The 20,107-nt window shown below is 37.6% G+C and overlaps 2 protein-coding genes across 2 annotated transcripts in view; both read left to right on the forward strand.

Annotated features, from left to right (window-relative positions):
- Window positions 1-851: 851 nt before the first annotated feature.
- Window positions 852-14,284, forward strand: LOC110030981 (SUMO-activating enzyme subunit 2-like). The gene is made up of 4 exons (XM_020733989.1): window positions 852-1,059; window positions 1,135-1,224; window positions 13,620-13,703; window positions 14,057-14,284. The coding sequence occupies exons 1-4, from the start codon at window positions 1,027-1,029 to the stop codon at window positions 14,282-14,284; spliced, it is 435 nt and encodes a 144-aa protein (XP_020589648.1). The 5' UTR covers window positions 852-1,026.
- Window positions 14,285-17,126: 2,842 nt separating this feature from the next.
- Window positions 17,127-20,107, forward strand: part of LOC110030812 (SWI/SNF complex subunit SWI3B) — a 26,776-nt gene continuing 23,795 nt past the window's right edge. Inside the window, exon 1 of the mRNA XM_020733738.1 lies at window positions 17,127-17,189. Within this exon, the coding sequence (XP_020589397.1) occupies window positions 17,127-17,189 (63 nt within the window). The remainder of the gene's footprint in view (window positions 17,190-20,107) is intronic.

Here is a 20,107-nt window from a genome sequence, read left to right on the forward strand (position 1 = left end):
TAATTGCAAAATTTCATACGATCGCGAAGCCACAACAAATTCAGAAGCAACATCAATAACAAACAAAGAGTTTTATTATCATCGTTTACGAATGTAACATCAAATGATTCAACATGCTATAAAGACCAACAATAACTGGTATAAAAGCTACAAGAGATATACCGCTTCAGAAACATAAAATTTTCCCCCTCAAACCTTGACGTGAAAACTCTAGCATTTATTCATTTCCACTGAAATGTGCAATAGCAACAAACAAGAAGATCTTGTTGCTTGCCAGCTACACAAGACGTGGACGCATTTCCTCTTCAGTACAATGAGAAAGAAGATACTGTTGCTCGTCTGCTATGCAAAACGGAGACGATTTTCCTATTCATTGCAACGAGAAAAAAGAACCCGTTTCTCGTTTGTTACACAAGATGAAAACGACTTTCCTCTTCGCCGTAACGAGAAAGAAGATCCCGTTGTTCCCCTGCCACGCAAGACAGAGATGACTTTCCTATCCACCACAACAAGAACGAAGATCACATTGCTTGCTCACTACGCACACATGTGTTCATCGTTAAAGGTCTTAGAAATTATCGGCCACATACATGAATATACCAACGTCTGATTTTAAAACATGTTTAATTTAATTTATAATTCCCATGGGCTAAAATCAAAATCAACTCTCAAACTTGAAATTTATTTTAACTTGCAAAAATATAGTTTCAAACCCCCCTTAAAAAAGTGCCTAAAAAAATGTATTTGGCATATACAGTAATATAAAAATTCTGTGCCGTTGAACGAGGAGCTGTGACTTCCCACGGTTCCACCCGAAAATCTCCAATATTTATATATTTCATTTAAAAGGAGAAGGAACCGAGGAGTTAAGGTGAGGACTCATAAAGAACCCACTTCGTCTTTCTAAACTCACTTAAGTTTTCGATTACCGTTCCCTTCAAGCGGAAGTTAGCCAAGTCCGCTTTTTCTTCATGCCCTGATTCACTCTGGGAACTCTACCCTCTCTTTCCTTCCTCGAGCTCCTGCATGGCGCCGGAGTCGCACATGGACGCGGTCAAGGTATGCGCATCTGTTTTTCTTCATTGGCTTGCTAAGCCATCTCTTTGCTGAGTTTTGTAGTTGCGTGCTTTTCAGGTGGCGAAGGTGTTGATGGTGGGGGCGGGTGGGATCGGATGCGAGCTTCTCAAGACCCTTGCTCTCTCGGGCTTTGAAGACATCCACATCGTAAGCGTTGGGATGGCTGACGCCTTTTCTTTCATTAGGGTTTCACTACTTTTGGCTACTTGTCGGTGGGAGTGAGATTTTGGCCTTCTCGTGCTTTAGGGTTTTGTGGACGTGTTTGCTTCAGTTCTTCATGAATGCTGTCAACTCTTTGTTGCGTTGTGTTTTGCCTCGAAATTTTGCATATTGAAGATATATTTCTTTAATTAATGTTTGAAAGCAATTTTCGTGGCTTAGCATTTGGGATGTTAGTAGTTTTCAGTAAGAAGAGCAAATGTGAACTGTTACGGTAATGCAGTTTCTCAGCGGGGTATCACTGGATATGAATTCAGTAACTTTTGTGAATACTTGTGAAGTCCATCTTGATACCGGAGTTAACCCAAACCAGAACTGAAAAATAAATATTATTATTCTAAGCAAGTAAGCGGTTACAAAATCACAACAAAAAATGAAATACAACAACAAACACACAACACAAACAAACTAAACTAAAGCGTATCTCAAGTGCGGTGACCGTGAAAGAGGTAGAGAGTTGGCCGTGGGTGCGATGGGAAAGGGAAGGGGAGTGCTAGTCGGCTGCAGAGAGAAGGTTGGGGACTGTTGACTGCTGTGTGGAGGTTGTACGGGGCTGGGGCAGCGATTAGGTGACAGGGAAATGGTTTGACAAGGCTAGAACAACAGCTAGGATGTGGGGAAGCGATTCCGTGAGGCTGGGACAACTGGTGGGTGGCATGCGAGGGGTTGGCTGAGTGCTGGAATGCGACGGTGGGGGATGATAGCAAGGTGGGAGAGAGCTAGGTTGTAGGAGATTGCATGAAAACAACATGGAGGTTGTTTGCCGGGTGGCTTCAACGAATACGATGATGATGGCGACGAAGGGAAGGGTGGCGTGCTGCCGGGCAGCGAAGAGAGGGCCGTCTGAGGCTGCAACTGCAAGGGTGATGACTGGAAAGGGGTTGCAGAGGAGTTGGATGCAATAAATATCCCCGCAGGATCGTACAACAGTACGAGCATCACTAGAATCATGGGAGAAGGTCATCACCTTGGGCTAGTTACAATCGGAACACATTCGTTCTTCTGGATACAACCCTAGAAGGGGAACATCGGACGCCAATGACAGTTCTGAAAGAAATTTGAGCCAAAATTTGCTCTAAAACATAAAAAAATATAAAAGAAATAGGAGGGAATTGTGCGCTAAGGAGGTATGCCTGATCCCAATTCCATCAAGTCCAAACTGGATGCATGCGACATTTGCCACACCCGTATGGGACTAGCGCCTCCTCGTCCTAGTCAGTGCCCCCCCGCGTCACATCCACTTATCCTTTGTCGTCGTTATCTATGTTATATTGCGTAATTAGGTGTACAATACGACTAACAACTAGGGGTGATTCATTAGGGTATATTCGAGATAAGAGTGACATTTAGGGGTAAACCACCCAATTAAAGAGTTATTGCTGTAACCGTTTCTTTTGTTGTGCCATTCTTGGGAAAACCGATTAGGTTAGATGCTACAGGTCAAATCCTTGTCTGTCATTTTTGGAGAGTGGTCATAGAGGTACACTTGATATAACACTAGCTTTTATTATGAGCTTAGGCTAATTTTAAAATTATCAACCTTGATAAACGATGCTAATGATTGAGAGATTTTGCTCTTAGATTTAAACAATTGATTCTCTTAAAAATATTTAGTTTTTGCAATATTTTTTTTTCTAGAATTTCACAGTTTTATTGGAATTTAAACTTCAAATGATTGTGTTAGGATTTGAGGGCATTTTGATGGTTGGATTCTCTTCGATTGAGATATTTTTTTAGCATGATCATCATCCAGGAATTTGAATAATTATTTTTTGCTATTTCCGTTCTTTACAACTATGTTTGTTTGCTTGCAGAGGATCATACATGCACTCTGCATATGATTGAATTTATTTTAAAATTTATTATGTTGTAGACTTTGTCAACTTTGCTTCAAGCATAGAGTACCGAGTGTAGAGATTGAAATTTATGATTTTCATAGCCTTGAAATTATGACATTACATTTTGAAAATGTTTTTTTTTTTTGGAAAAACTTTGAAGGTCGTCTACATGGTGATATCGAAATTAACACAAACCACAATAATGAAACAAATATTATTACCGAAGGCCAATAGACAGTTACAATTCACACACTAAAAGGGAAATACAACAACAAATACAAACAAACACAACTAAAATGTATCCCAAGGTTGGTGGAGGTCAACGAGGTAGGTTGGGGTGTTGGAAGGTAGTGAATTCAACATGTAAGGTTTCTAGAAGTTGGATAAGTTGCGGTAAGGACGGTTGGAACAACAACAAGACGTCACGGGAGATGGTGAGCAACTAGAACAATAAGAACATTACAGGGAACTATTAGGACAACATCTAGGTAGTAGAGGGTGGTAAGGACGGTTGGAATGGTTGTGGCAGCGAAGGAGGCGAATTTAGGAATGTGGGAGTTCGTGGGAAGGGATAGAAAATAGGTTCTGGAAGCGGCGACCTGTTGAGAGGAAAGGCATGGTGGCAGTGAAGCCAGGAAATGACAGGACATCACTCTTTACTGTCTTGGATGGTTGCAACAAGCAAAAAGTGGCTGGCGGTGGCTTGAAGATGAAAAATGTCAGAAGAAACAACATGACAACAGTTCCGGGAGGCTACAATAGGGATGGAGTGGTTGAGAGTGATTTGGGAGGATGTCAAAGAGGATAAGGGAAGAAAATCACCGCCTTAGGAGAGAGATACAACTGGAGCATCCCCCAATCCCTCAGATACAACCTCAAAGGGAGAAGCACAGATGCGGGCAGCTGTCCTAGATAAAAGAAAACTGAAAGCTTCAAACAAGAGAATCACATAAATAAGCCCTAGATACTTAATAGTGGGGCCCCCTATGCAAAGGAGGCGTCAAAGAATGTTTGGACTGGTTGGTCCATATGAGAGAAATCTTGCGATCGACTTGCACAACTTTTTTATGGCCGTATTATTGCAGCACTACTGTAGCTAGAATCAAAAAATTCTTTTGCTAATTGCAAGACTATTGAAGCACTACTGGAGTCGTCGAGGGAAGCTCTTGTGTCAGTCTCTCGGGATTGAGAGAGTGTCAACCTAATATATCGAAGCTTCTGTCTTCTCATAGTGGTTAGATTGGCTCGTTGAGGTATAAAAAATGGCATAATCTTCTGGTAAGTCGGTCTGTAGGCGGTTCATTTCAAAACACATCCTGATAGAACATAATATCCATTAGTTATTGCTACTGCCTGAGCTGAAGCTACATAAAGACCTAGGCTCTCACTAGACAAATCCCGGATAAGTTAATATATATGTTTCACCCACTTGTAGTTGACTGGATGTGTCTGATAAATAAAGTTGTCAGGAGGAATCAACTTTGGATTGACATCTCTGACATGTTGGAGAACTCTCAGCAGCAATAACTCAGGAGAGTTTTCTTCTTCTTTGATGGGTCTTGGATCCCATTGAAGGGGTTTCTTCCCCATCAATCTTTAAAGACAATTTTTAAAACTGTGATTTATCCCTCATGTCTTGGACAATCATTGTTAATTCAGTTGGAGTTTCTCTCATGGGCTCAACTGTAATTATGTGCATATTTTTCTCATCAATTGGAATCTGACACTCCTCTTTTGAGTCATCACCTTTTTCAGTATCTACTGTGTCATTACTCGGTTTTTCAATAACGGCCTGCTCCATGAAATAAATCATTTCTCTGGCTCTGCAATTTGATTCAATATGCTCAAATCTATGCTACTTGAAATATTTTATAGCTGGGATGGATTTGGGAATGCTGGTTGTTCTACCTGTTTTTCACTCGGAAATAGTTTCTCCTGAGGCGAGGTAATGAGATTGAAACCTGCCTGTAAGTTGTAGTGGCCGCATGGTGATGTGGTCTCTCCATTTTAAAGCCGTTGTCCGAACATCCAGTCGGTAAGAGTTGGTAGGAACTGAAGCTCCATCTCTCGTTTCATCTTGTACCATGTAGCGATCTTAAATTTTCTTTCATGCAAGCGTAAGTGCTTCAGAATTTCTCACCAAAATAATCCACTATTCTTTACGTGCTGGCAGATAGTTTAATCATTCCTTTCGGTGAGATGTCTTAACACTCAAAGACACATTCCAAGGTTCAGTGCCACTCGATAAACTTTTTTGGATTCATTTGATCATCGAAATATGATAAATTTATATTTACTTCTAAATTTTGGTTTTTAAAGATTTTTTCAGTTATTTTCGATCACATCTTCGAGGTAGAGGTTCTTCATTTCTAGAATTTGCATGGTGAAAACGATGCACTCTATTCCTTTGATATAGTAAGTCATCAGTATGGCTATGGTTGACCTATTTGGATTACCTCATTTTAAAAAATGACAAGCCTATTTTGTAGTTCGCGGATTTCCCATTGCACATCCTCCAAAGAAATTCCCTGGACACCTCTTTGGGAATTTATCGTATATGGTATTGTGTCCGTTCCCCTCGATCAAGTTTCCGGCGATTATCTCATTGGTGACATGACTAGGTTTTAAGTGTGGGTAGGTGAAATGAGGTCTGTAAGGGTGATATAGGGTAAGAAAGAAAAAATTTAGGCGGAGATAGGGTTGGGTACGAGTGGATGCTAGAAACCTTAGAATAGAACTAAGGTTAGGTTAGATTTGATACCAAATGATACTGGAGCTAACCCAAACCACAATAAAAAAACAAATATTATTACTGAAATGCCAATAAACGGTTACAACTCACACACTGAAAGGGAAATACAACAATAGAAACAAACAAACACAACTAAAATGTATCCTAAGGATAGTGGGGGTTGGCGAGGTGGGTTGGAGTGGGTAGGTTGGGGTGTTGGAAGGTGGCAAATTCAGCAGATAAGGTTTTTAGAAGGTGGATGAGCTGTCGTAAGGCTTGTCGGTGATAGGAACAACAATAAGGCGACACTGGGGATGGGTTTGGGACATCACGAGGAATGGTTGGGACAATAGCTATGTAGCGGAGGGTGGTAAGGGTAGATTAAATTGTTGCGACATCAAAAGAAGTGAATTATGGAAGGTGGCAACATGTGGGAAAGGGCAGGACACATGTTTTGGAGGTAGCCACACGTTGGCAGGGAAGGCACGTTGGCAGGGAAGGCAAGGACAACAAAACTTGCTGCCTTGAATGACAACCACACACAGAGAAGCGGCTGGTGGCTGCTTGAAGATGAAAAACTGCAAGAAGAAACAACGGGAACTGTTCCTAGTAGCTGCAACAAGGATGGAGTGGTCGAGAGTGATGTGGGGGGATGTAGAATGAGATAGGAGAAAATAATCACTACCTCATGAGAAAGACACAGGCGAAGCACCACCCAATCCATCTACAACCCTTGAAGTGACAAGCATGGACGTCGGCGGCTGTTCTAAACAAAACACTAAAAAAACTGAAAACCTCAAACAAAGAAATCACATAAATAAAGATACTTGAGATTGCATACCTTTATGGAAAGGAGATGCTAAACCACTGTGGGAGAGCTGGTCAGCCGTGTCGGGTCTGAACCAGCATTGCTTTTTTACGCCCGCATTACTGTAGCACTAATATAGTTATAGTCACAAAATTGCTTCCGTTTGCTGAAGCAATATTTTAGTCGTGGTGGGAAGCTCCTGTGTCACATGTAAGACAAAACTAATTTTTATATATTCTACAAGGGAGTATTTGGCTACGAACTTTTTTGACTAGCGAACCTACTTTTAAATGATGTTGTAATGGTACATTAAGTGGTGTAAATCTTGTCAACTCTAGTCGTAGGGATGCTGAGGATGAGACTTCAAAAGATGTTACATTTGGCTTTGCCTTAAAGGTAAGACATATTGCTGACGCAACATCATGCAACATTTTAATGATTTATTTTATTTTGAAAAGAGAAATTGTGTAAATTTAAAATGGTTGCACCATTTTCAAAGAGTTGTACGATTCTCATTGTTAAGATAGTTTAAGTTTATATGATATTTAATTCATGCAACATTCTCATAATTTAAGTTTAAGCACTTGTTATATTCATCAGAGTAAATGTACATATTTGTTTTTTTTTTCAGTGGCTGAAGCATTCTGATCTTAAATTTAGATATTTGTGTGTTTATCAGAGACCACGTATAAGATTTTGTATTTAAATATGCTTGATGCTTTTTAATGTACTTATATGACACATTTGTATGATTTTCAGTTTATTTGCAGGGTGCATTAACACATTTTTAGATATTTTGAAAATCATCTTGGGATACATGAATATGGCCTGAATATATTTGAATTGTATTGTTCATGCATGTTTATCTTCAAGCTCGGTTCAAAGTTGACTTATTTTGAGTTTTTTTTTTTAAATGCCTTCTATTTACTTAAACATTTACTGCTAATGCAGTGTAGTTAAATTGGATTTTTTTGTATGCTTTGAGATTGTATATTTCGTTTGTATCCCCTTGGATTTTTCTTCTACGGGCCCTACGGGCAATATTTTTCTTGTTATAAAAGGGGACCCCTTTTTCATAGTTCACCTTTACGTTCATAGTTTATTTAGCCTTTTGTGTGTATGATTCACGTGTTTAAGTGTTGTAAGGATGTTCTATTCATGCTCTACGAGTTCCATGTGCTTAGCTATTTGTTCAAATCCTTAGCATTTTTTTTAAGTTCATTATCATTTTGCATCTCTATGTTTTTGGTATATATATATCTATATTATCGTTATGTGTTGCACTTGTATTCCAAAAGTCTTTTTTTCAATTTATTTTGTTGAAGGTCCTTGTTCATTTGCATATTAGAAGCCTCCCTGCAATTTATTCGTTTAGTGGGCAGCCATGAGAGTGCTAGGTCAGCCCACAACTTTAATAAGGGCATCTATGGTCAGTTTCATGAGACACGTATAATCTTGGAAACCCATGTCTCCTAGAATGACTCACACGGGGTATGGCTCGAAAATACTTACAACATTTTATTATTATTATTATTTTTTTTGTGCTAAGAAAATCACATGAGGGGCTTCCCTCTAACATCACGAGTATCACTAACAAGTTTCCCCCCATGCTAAGAAAGCGTGCATGTGTTCCACTCATGCTAAACACTTTACAAATGGGATTTTGTAGAGTTTTTCAATAGGCAACATTTCATACCTTTACATGACGATGACAAAGATGACGAGACAAATATGATTGCCCAACATTTCCTCCCTTTGCCGAATATATCTTTGATCTCCTTTTTTGAAATTCCTCTCTCTCTCTCTCACAAGGAAGTTCTCTCCCACTCTCATTTTTTTAGAGACGTACAAGAGAAAGATTAAGGACTCGTTTGGGGCAGAGTTTTTGCCGCGGTGGGGCCGCAGTTAAGCAAAACGCCGGCCGTGGTTCGACCCCGCGACCCGCATTTCTCCTCCTGCAAGTTACGCGCTTGCCCCTTTGGCGACGATGACGCTTACGTGGGTTATGATCCTCGTCTACCTTCCTAGCGCTATGAGTCCTACCCCAGCTTCGCAACGAATGATGATTCAGGCGATCCACGGTGATCTCCGACGATCATCTTACCTCTGACTTCCATGCTGTATCTGGTGGAGCTTCGGTACCGACTTGAATTCCCAAGAACACCTTGTTTTTGGACCTAGTAGTATTTTTCCTTCTTCCAACGCTTTGCCTTTCATCATACCAGAACCTAATGGGATGGTGCACGGCGTGGAGGAGAATGGAGGATTCTTCGCCTTTGATGGTTCAATACTCCCGCTCCCCAACGAGATGCATCCGGAGGACGGGTTTATTCTGCGGGAGTGGCGCCAATAATAACTTTGCCAACCTATTTACTGATTTTTTTGTTTTAGCCGTTCAAGAGATATTTATGTGTTGTATGGTGTTCAATGATAGGGATTTCTTTAGGCGTTTATTAGATGAAGTTCATGATAGGCTTGCATAAATTAGGGTTAGCACATTCGTAAATTTCGATAACAATAAATAGAAATTGATTAAAGAAGTAAATTGTTTTTTAAAGCTAATCTCAATTCTCAAAGTAATTTAATCTGAGTAAATTAATTTTTTGATAATTATGTGATCCTGAGAAACAGACATAATTTCCATATGGATCCCTTCACGACTTGAGTTTCCTAATAAGTTCGTAGTATCTATCTTTTTTATTTTTTTTAGTTTTTACAGTGGGTGTACGCCTTCTAAGTGACATCACACATGTTATGAAGTAAGTTTTTTTCTTCTGAAGTATCAAATATATGACTATGATAGTTTTGTTACAAACAAAATTACTAAATTGGGGCAGAATAGTCATTTGTCCAGAAACAGTTGACAACTATTTTCACACAACTGATACAAACAACCAACCAACTTCCAAGGAGCAGGTTCCCCGCAACAGGTTTCTGGGGTAGTCAAGCTGCAGTTGCCCCAAACAGATCCTAAGGGATCGAGAGGGAGCAAGAAGGTAGAGAGAAACACAACGGGTGTGCTGGCTGTTAGGCGATTGACTAGTTGGTGCTGTCAGCAACGAAGGATAGGCTGATGGCGTGCTTTTGAGGTGAGAGTGATGAGGAGGGAACAAAGGAGTTTGCTTGGTTTGGTTACAAATGCTGTGATTTGACGATTAAGGTAAGCTGATGTTGTGATTTGTTCGCTGTTTGGTTGCTATTGACGAAAAGAGTAGGTGTTTAGCTGATTTAGGATGGTTCTTAACGTGTAGCTTATGTAGACGTGAAAGGCGAGATGAGCTTTCTGGTTGGAGCGGATTGAAGAGGGTGATGGTTTATTGTTAGATAGCATGAGTGAAAGAGCGAAAGGAGGGAAGACGAGATAGAAATAAGAGAGGTCGACTACTGGGGCAAAATCAATGTGAGCTAGGTGAGTGGAGCACAAGGGTGCGGATTATGCAAGAATATGAGAGGGAGACATCATGAACAGGCGTATGGCATGTGATAGGGAGAGTAGGTGAGAGTCGAGGGAAGCGGGTTGGAAAAACTCGATTGGGAGGCAATATTGAGGTTGCAGTTGTGAGCAAGCAAGTGATTGCGACGGGAGAGGAATTGTGTGAAAGATCTTTGAGGAACAAGGGAGTTTAATATAGGTTATTAGTATTATTATTTTATTTTAATTGAAGAGGGTGATGGTTTATTGTTAGATATCATGAGTGAAAGAGTGAAAGAGTGAAAGGAGGGAATATGAGATAGAAATAAGAGAGGTCGACTACTGAGGCAAAATCGATGTGAGCTAGGTGAGTGGAGCAAAAGAGTGCAGACTATGCGAGAACATGAGAGGGAGACATCATGAACGAGCGTATGGCATGCGATTGGGAGATTAGGTGAGAGTCGAGGGAAGCAGGCTGGAAAAATTCGAGAGGGAACCAATATTGAGGTTGCAGTTGTGAGCGAGTAAGTGATGTAGACGGGAGAGGAATAGTGTGAGAGATCTGTGAGGCGTGAGGGTGATTAATATAGGTTATTAGTACGATTATGTTATTTTAATAGAAACAAATTCAGCTTGATTGTTTCTGTTGGGTACTCATGGTGTCGAATCAGAGATATCACTATGGATTTGGGATAGATACAATTAATATTTAATATGTTTTTTAAATGGATAATAATAATAATAATAATAATAATAATAATAATAATAATAATAATAATAATAATAATAATAATAATGTCATTATTAAAAAATGAATTATTTATGCGTGTATATCCTTTTTTGCATATCTTCTTATTTCGTGTATCTCAAATTTGTGTCATTTTGCAAGCTAGTAAATTTTATATTTTTGCTTCTATGTGGGACTTGTGCATTATGGGTTTCTAGTTGAGATAATTTTGATGTTTAGGACACATCATCATAGTCGATTTCATAAAATGGATGAAGTTTGAGAAATATAGACCCCGAACGAGGGATTTCAAACCCGTTTTCTGAGACATCGAGTTCATAGTCAATCTTGTTCATTGCGTTTGATCAAATGAAAGTCCCTTTTTTGATAATCTTGATGCTTTGGACGCATCAATTCAATCTATTCTTTTTACAAGTAACATTTTGAGTGTATTTAATTTTATGCTAAACAAATTAAGAAAGTTTTTGAGACGATGCATCCATTGCCTGCCGCTTTCCATTGTATTTGATCGAATTTGGTATGGAATACTTGTTGGCATTTTTCAGGCATGGAGAATTTATCTTTTTCTTGTCGATGAAGCATTCTCCGACCATATATTCGTGCATCTAACATATTGGTCGGTGCACATGCTGTCATATATTGTTTGCTTTAGTGTGCAAAGCATTTTGATTTTAGGCTTGGACATTGGCGTGTTTAATCAGAACTAATGTGTAACTTTTTCTTCTGAGATGCTTCGATTATTTTCAAAATGTCGTGTCATAGTTGAAATCTATTTTGTGATACGTGGAGAGGAGTTGAAATCTTTCTGGATTTGGCTATTTATGTGAGAGTCTTTTATTAAAATGGTCAAAAATCTTATAATTTTGAGCATTAAGCATCACATTCTATTGCTTGCTCTCGGTAGTTTCCAGATTTCATTGCAATGTTTAGATATTTTATTCCTTCTGGTGTTTTCAAGATATTTTATTTTAATCCGTATCTAATTTGTTTTATTCAAGTTCCAGAATGAATCTTTTCTCTCTTATAAATAGAGAGTCCATTAAGTTGATTTTTTATTCAATGTCAAGGTCATTTCATTATGTGCTCTAATAATTTGGAGTGCTAGGAGGTTTTCTTCATTACATGCAAGCGGGTTTTCAAGTCTCCTTTAAATCCTGTTTTGTTTATGTTCAATTTTGCCTTTTTCACCTTGTCAATCCCTTTGCTGTTATAGATTGTGAAATGGAAGCGTGCTTTGGTCCTTCATTTGACAAATTTACATTTATTGATTTATTTTTGCTATGCCATTTAATTCTAGAAGTCAATTTTTTTGTACTTTTTAAGTGAGGTTCTATAAAATGCTGATAATTTCTCAACATCTCTCTCTCATAGAGGGAAAAAATTTGCGTACATAAGACGTACGCAGAGCTGCGTACTTCTGTAACCTGCAAACAAGTTACAAGGAGGATTTCAGGAGATTATAACCGCGTTATATCTCCTGTAACATCCCTGTAACCAACCTATATATGAAAACAGAAGCGCGGAGCTTACTTGAAGGTACAGGTAGGTTACAGGTAGGTTACAGGGAGGTTACAGGGGGTATAACGCGGTTATAACTTCCTGAAATCCTCATTGTAACTTGTTTGCAGGTTACAGACGTACGCAGCTCTGCGTACGCCTTATGTACGCAAATTTTTTTCGCTCATAGAGGGCATCTATGGGAAGTATTTTGGCTTTCTTTAACACTTAAAAAAGAGTGCATGATCAATATCTTGAAGCACTATATATGCATAAAAATTGTCATGCATGACTGAGTTTTCCTGCTATGTGCTGTGGTCTTTGATTCACCATGCTTAAAAACACATGCATGGGTTTTCAGTACTTGCACCCAAAACATTGCAAATCAAGCTTTCCTCTCTGCATCAAGGAGACATGCTAATACATATGTTTTTACGTTGCATTGAAACTATTTTTTGCGGTCTACCTCATGGGAGGCTGTGATGACAATTATGTGACAACTAAGTGACGGGATTGCAGCTACAAGAGCTAGGATGGAGATCTAGGAATGGAGGAGTGTTGGCAACTTATGTTGTGGAGATCTGATAGGATGGGATCTTTTTTAAGCTGTAAGATATAACAATATTAAATTTTTTGAATTGAGCTTTTAAAATAATAATAATAATAATAATAATAATAATAATAATATTCTTTTTGTGAATAATAATATAGTTATAATAATGTTATATTTTAAAATGAATTAGTTGTGTATTGATTCCTTCTCATGTATTCTCTGTTTTTATGCCTCTCAAATTGGGGTCTTCAACCTATGTACAGGTAAAGTTCGCATTTCACTTATGTGCAGGGAACTATGTAATATGGGTATTGATATTTTAGGAATTTTTGATGTTTCTTATTCGTTAGTGCAGTTTATTTTGTGAACGCGTGACATTTGAGCAAGTTCGATGCTATCATGGCATTTTGGACCCGATTTGCACAACTTCACATTTGTTGTCCATTGTCTTTTGTCCTTCTTATTCGCATAAGTCATAGAAATTCTAATTTTTTGGGTAAATTTGACCCATCAAATGTGTTGAATCGATCCATTTTGCAAAAGTGATAAGATTTAAGTCTTTTGATATCAATCAAGGCAATTCATACCCAATTGTATAATGTGGCATTTCTTGTCTATCATGATTTTCATGTTTGATAGAATTATATATTGTGCATTCGTAAGTGTTTTTCTCTTTTCGTTCGATAAGCATTTTATTGAACATTCAACAATCCCTTAAAATTTCTGTTTCTTTCAGATTGATATGGACACAATTGAAGTGAGCAATTTAAATAGGCAATTTTTGTTCCGGCGGTGTCATGTGGGCCAATCAAAGGCTAGGGTATGTTTCCTTCTGCTTGCTAACTTATTATGTGATAATTACATGAACAACACTCGAACTATTACTATTTACAACACTATCATCCAGGTGATTTTTTTAATTATCAAACCATTTAGTATTCATGTGCCATGATCAAACCATTAAGAATATGATAAAAATGAAAAATGGGTTGGAATTTTATCGTGAATTTTGATATTTGAGTGAGATATTTGAAAAATGGATGAAAGAGGGTGTGAGATTTGTAAATAGCAATGTTTTGAGTGCTATGTATGTAATTGTTCCAATTATTATATCGTTACACTTTCCATGTCAATGATTCAATTCTTATATTTTATTCATGTTATGCTGATCAGGTTGCTCGAGACGCTGTCCTTAAATTTAGGCCTCATATAAACATAACACCGTACCATGCAAATGTCAAAAATCCGGAGTTCAATGTTGAGTTTTTCAGGCAGTTTAGTGTGGTCCTAAATGGACTTGATAACCTGGATGCCAGAAGACATGTTAATCGTCTATGCTTAGCTGCGGGGGTCCCTTTAGTTGAAAGTGGAACAACTGGTTTTTTAGGGCAGGTGATGTGAATGATATTTTACTTTTTAATGGTTTTTATTAGTTTTTGCTTTCTTTTCTTTTAAGATTCTTAACCTTGGTAGGAACTTATTATCGTCTTGCAGTTTAGAGGTTTCTTATATATATTTTTGTGTGTAAATTAAATTAGCAGTCAACAAGAATGGATGTATATATTATATATAAAAGAAAGAATTGTTTAAAACCTACTTTTTACCTTCCTAACATGGGGCTTAAATAGGGTATTACAATGTTTTACAAATAAACCCCTAGACTTCTTCAATATTCCTTTTTTACCAACAGGACCCTAAATTAGTTCCAATTCTCAACACTTCTCTTCAAGATGGGCAAAAGATATTTACTAAGCCCATCTTGTCACATAACCTTGACAAATTTAATGAACTGACTCCCTTGATGAGACAAATTTAATGAACTAAGTCCCTTGATGAGACAAATTTAATGAACTAAGTCCCTTGGTGAGGCAGTCAACCACTTCCCGTTAAGTGGCTGCATGACTTAGCTTCAGCAGACCGTTATTCAATTTTTTTTTGATGAAGGATCTATTAATCTTCACATTTTTGGTTCTATCGTGTTGCATCTGGTTGTTGACAATGCTGATTTGTTGGCAATGCTGATTGCTGACTTGTTGTCGCACCTCAATTACATTTGAGTTTCTTGGTCCATCTTGAGTTGCACCAACAAGGCTCCCAACGACATTATCTCGGCAACTTCTAAGGCCATGGCCTTGTAAGCTTCCTCTGTCGTTGTCCTCGCTACTACAGACTATTTCTTGCTCTTCCAAGAGACCAATTTGCCCCATACAAACATTCAGTATCTCGAGGTGGATCTTTTGCCATCTGCACAAGTGACACTACAGACACCATTTTCTTATTTTGCTTTTTTTTGTGTATCCTTAGCTCACCTTCAACCTGAATCCCACCACGCTTGGGTTCACTCTTCTTATTTTTCGGTTTCTCAACTAATTCATCCCACATCACTGGACAAATTATTGCTCCCACGTGTACCACTCTCTCTCCATTACTACTCACCCCATCCCTCATATCTCCAGTATTTGGCTTGTCACATAATGGTGAGGTCTCCTCCTGGCTGTGTTATGGTTCAAATTCTCTAAATTACACATCCATGCTTACTAATAGTTTCTTCTCTATGTGGTTTTAGCAGGTCACCTATGAACACATTTCACAGCTCTTGAATCCTGCTTCCCTATTGATGGCTTGTTATCATTCAGAAAACATATATATTCAAACACCTTCAATGAGAGGATCCCACTATCATCTCTTTTCAACATCTTATGAGGAAATTTTCAATTCAATACTCTCGATGATATCCTATTGATCAATTGTGCAGTTGTCAGAACTGCTTGCTCTCATAAGTGTTTTGGGACATTCATTGTGATCATCATGCTTCAGACAACCTCTAGAACGTGTCTATTATTTCTCTTTGCTGCTCCATTTTGTGCCGGTGTGTATGGATATGTGGTTTGATGCTATATCTTTTGTGCCTTTTTTTACCTACCTTGTTGGATCTTCGATGAAAGTTTCAGTTTTTTCCCTATTTCAAAAACAAACATAGCTATCACTGTGGCTATCTGTGGCATGGAGAAGAAATGCTCCCCGGAAATGAATGCCTACGGTAGCCTGTCAGTGTCATTACTCTTGACTTGTGTTTTCTTTGCCTGGACTGGATTTCTATACTCTTTTATAGTTAGCAGCTCTTTTGCTTCGCACCTTCACTTCTTGCCTTTTTGCTGTCGTTCGTATAAAAGAGTGGAGAGTGACTTCTTCATGCTTGTGAATGCTATTCTTCTTTTGTTTTGTTGATTTATACTCGATGACTACTCCATTCTAGTTTTCTAGGTTTGGCGGAAGAGATGGGGTGGTGGAAGGACAATTGGTTCTGATATTAAATGCAGTCTAGCTAAAGGAATAGAGAGCAACTCTGATGAAAGTCATCTTATGTTTAAGGTTTTTCTTAATGCAAATTTATGACGAGATACACAAAATAAGTGCATGAAAGATCCATTTCATAATTTATTAATTAATTTAATTAAGCAGAATCTGTCTCTTTAGATTAACGTTAGAAAAAAATTAAATTTATCCTATATGATAAAGAAGAAAACATCAAAAACAAAAATTTTCTATGAAATTTGAAATGAATAAAATTATACTTTGATTAAGATTCGCACCTCAATAAGAAAGAATAGCTATTGGTAGATTTGGCCAAATCACATTCACATACACAAATCCAATCACAAAGTATGTTAATTGAAATAGTAAGAAATCATTAAAGAAGATCCAGACTTCTTGTTGGTTTAATATGAAAACTTTCCTATCCTAAATGTTCTCTTTAATACTTGCTCCGCACTATAAAACTTTGCATTTAGCAATAAACGCAAGTTTGAGTAGAAAGTGGTATTTGTTAATGATCTGAAATTTATGTCTCAGAAGTCTTATTTATAATAATAAGACCCAGCATGATTAGTTTAATAAAAGCCTAGAATTTGGTTTGAAATAAGCTTTGATTTGTCAAATTTAGGATTCCAATAAAAAGACCAAGTTTGAGCTACAGCAAGTGTTTATTCTAACTCTACTGCGCTAAAGACGAAAGTTTTTGGTTTCTGCTATTATACTAAGAATTAGTGGATAAGTAATTAAACTCTTAAGGAAACAAAGCAAAAACCATAATGAAACCGGAGTTAACCAAAACCACATTAGGAAAAAACAAATTTTATTACGGAAAATAAATAGATGGTTATCCAACACTCTTGAAAGGGAAAACATAATAGCACGAAACCGAACACATTGAGATAGGAAATAATAACGCGACTCATGACACATGGCTAGGGTGAATCTGGGGATGATGTTGGTGATTGGCAAGGATATGGAAGGTGGCAGGATGGTGGGCGAGTTTGTTGGCAAGCAGAAAACAACAAGACAACAATTTTCTGGGTTCCGGACAACAAGTACACAGAGATATCGACGTCGCACGGCTGTTTGGGATGATGACAACAAAGATGGAGGGCTTGAACAACAATGATAGTGGGTATGGAGGACTGAAACATCGATGGCATCAAGTGGGGAGGATTGTGCGTTCAGAACAATTGGAACAATAGCCAAGGCTGTAGAGGGGCATTCCTCGTGGTCGGAGTAACAGCGAGGTGACAATGGAAATGGATATGGACAGTTGGAACAACAACGAAGGGGCGGGGAAAGAGGCTGGAAAGGAGGAACTATTGAAAACAACACAAAGTGGTTGTTCCGGGCAGCTGCACGGGAAGCGGCGGCCGGGAAACATGTTGGAGGATGCAAAAGGGGATAAGAGAATATAGCCATCATATCAGGAGAGAGATATAACCAGAGCATCACCCAATCCCTCATATACATCCCTCGAAGAGAGAAAACAGACGCCGACGACAGTCTCAAACAAACTCGTGCTAAAATTCACTTCTAAACTCTAATACAACACATATATATGAAATAACTAAAGAAGAATGAAGGATAAGTGGAAATAAAACATAGAGAAGGAAATCAAGATAAAATAGGATTGTTTCCCGTGATCGCGAGAGCCGCACAGCTCGTGTCCTGCTTCTGAAGTGGGAACACATTATTTCTTTTGATTGGAGAATGAAGAGGTAAAAGATTAGCCAACACATACAATAGAACAATGGTAAGAATATATAGTTAGCACAATGCTTGGGGGCCGTTTGGGATTAGTTTTATTTTTTTATTTTTTATTTTTCTTTGTTTTGTTTATGTTTTTATTTGAAACAAAACATGTTTGGTATGTTTGATTAAGATATGATTGTTTTTCAAAACACTAAAAATACATTGTGTTTTAAAAACATGTTTATTTTTTTAAAGCAAAGAAAGAGCATATTAAACAAACATGTTTTTAAAAACAAAGGAAAAAGTAAAAATAAAAAATAAAATTGATCCCAAACTAGCCTTTAGCTTATTAACCTTATGGACTCCTTTAGTGGAGGAAAGAACTAGTGGCTAAACAACCAACAAAACTACTGTCTGCAATGAACCGACAGTAGAATACTACCTATCCTTGGCACAAGTATTAGAGAATACAATTCATCTTCTCTTGGTAATGTATAATATTAAGGTGATTAAGTTAGAAAAGAACTCATCGCAAGAGCCCAAAAAGAGCCATTAATTGACCAAAATCAGAACTCATCATGAGAGCACAATCAATACGAACTTGCATGAAGAAATTATTTATTATAATTTGAATTTTAAAATTTAAAATTCATGTTTAAAATTTAAATTTAGAATTTCATATTTTCTTGCTCTCTTTAAATCATCCCGGGAATATGTTTGCTGGCAAACTAAATTCCTTGCATTGGATAAAGTAAATGCGTTCAATTGAAAATTTCTTTTCAATGGTGTTGACCGCTTTGGCTCCCTATTCTCACTTTCTCTCTCTTTTTTTTTTTAAAATTATAGAAGCTAAATAGTCATTGTAATCCTTATTTAAGGCTTTGGAATGAAATGAAAAAGGAAGTTTTGGTTTTGATTAAAATTTGTAATTGTTATCCATTGGGTTGGAGCTTTGTGGTTGACTCCTCTGGTTTAGCTTGGTGAATGGTTATCTTATTCTCTATGAAAGTGTTTTATTTCATATAGTTATTTTGATCTCCTATGTCTCTCAAATCCTTTAGCAACTACAAATCACATCTCCACATCCTAAAATAATGCTCAACGATCATTTGTAGGCATCTTTTCGCCTATAAAACCTCTTGTGCCTTTAACTTTGGTATGAAAGCAAAAACTTGGAGGATCATCATCAATGATTGATGGGACAACTACTTTTTTTTATCTTTTATTTTTTTGTTCACAGAGAAGAAAGCCTTGGTTTTGGTGTATTTGTTTCTCCAGTATCACTCTCTAATGTTTGAAGGTTATTTAATTTCATTCTTATGATTAGTATTGATTCATGCTAATAATTAGTGCAAACGACATTATTTGCAAGTTTATGGTGATTGCATAAATTTCTAACTAGTTAACTTCACGAAGAAGCCTAGCCAATTTTATTTTGTTTGAGTGAGAACATCACCGAGTGAGAGTTGAGGATTTTAATGATTCTGTTGGGAGGGATGCAGAGATCGAATTGAGAGATCTGAAACGAAACTTAAAATAGAAGTGCACAACTGATTCGAGAGATCCAAAATAAAACTTAGAATAGAATCACATAAAACAAAAAAAACACCGAAAATACAAAGAATACTAAGATTTAACTTGGAAAAAATTGAGAACAGGAAAAAACCACGTAGCCACATCATACTAAGATATCCACCATGAAAAATGTGAAGAATTGTGCAAATTACACCACTCTCAAGTCGCTCTACACTTTTGAAACTTAATAATTCTCATTCATCTCCTTTGCAGAGGAGGAATCTTGAAATCTAACTTCAACACACAAAATCCCTCAACAAAGCCTTAATATTAAATCCGAACTTCCTGAATGCGGCTATTGACGTCGGGGCAACTCCACTACAAAATCTACCCTCACGCCAATTTCTTACAATTTTGAAATACACATTATTGTATAGCATATTCTGATAGAATAAGTAACCATCATTTTTTTGCACAACTAGAGTTGGAACTGCACATAAACAAGTATTTTCACGAACCAAGCCTTGAGCCAAATATGTAACATGCTTCCCCTACTTTTTGTGCCTTGTTGGCATATTCGATAAACAAGTCTGTTTAGAACAACCGACCTTGGAATGAAATCTATGGCACACAGAATCTCTCTTGGTGACATTCACCCAGAAGGTATGTCGACACTATTTTTGGTGTGGGGTTTGC

This window comes from Phalaenopsis equestris, unplaced genomic scaffold, assembly GCF_001263595.1.
Source record: "Phalaenopsis equestris unplaced genomic scaffold, ASM126359v1 Scaffold000761, whole genome shotgun sequence".
Classification (NCBI taxonomy): domain Eukaryota; kingdom Viridiplantae; phylum Streptophyta; class Magnoliopsida; order Asparagales; family Orchidaceae; genus Phalaenopsis; species Phalaenopsis equestris.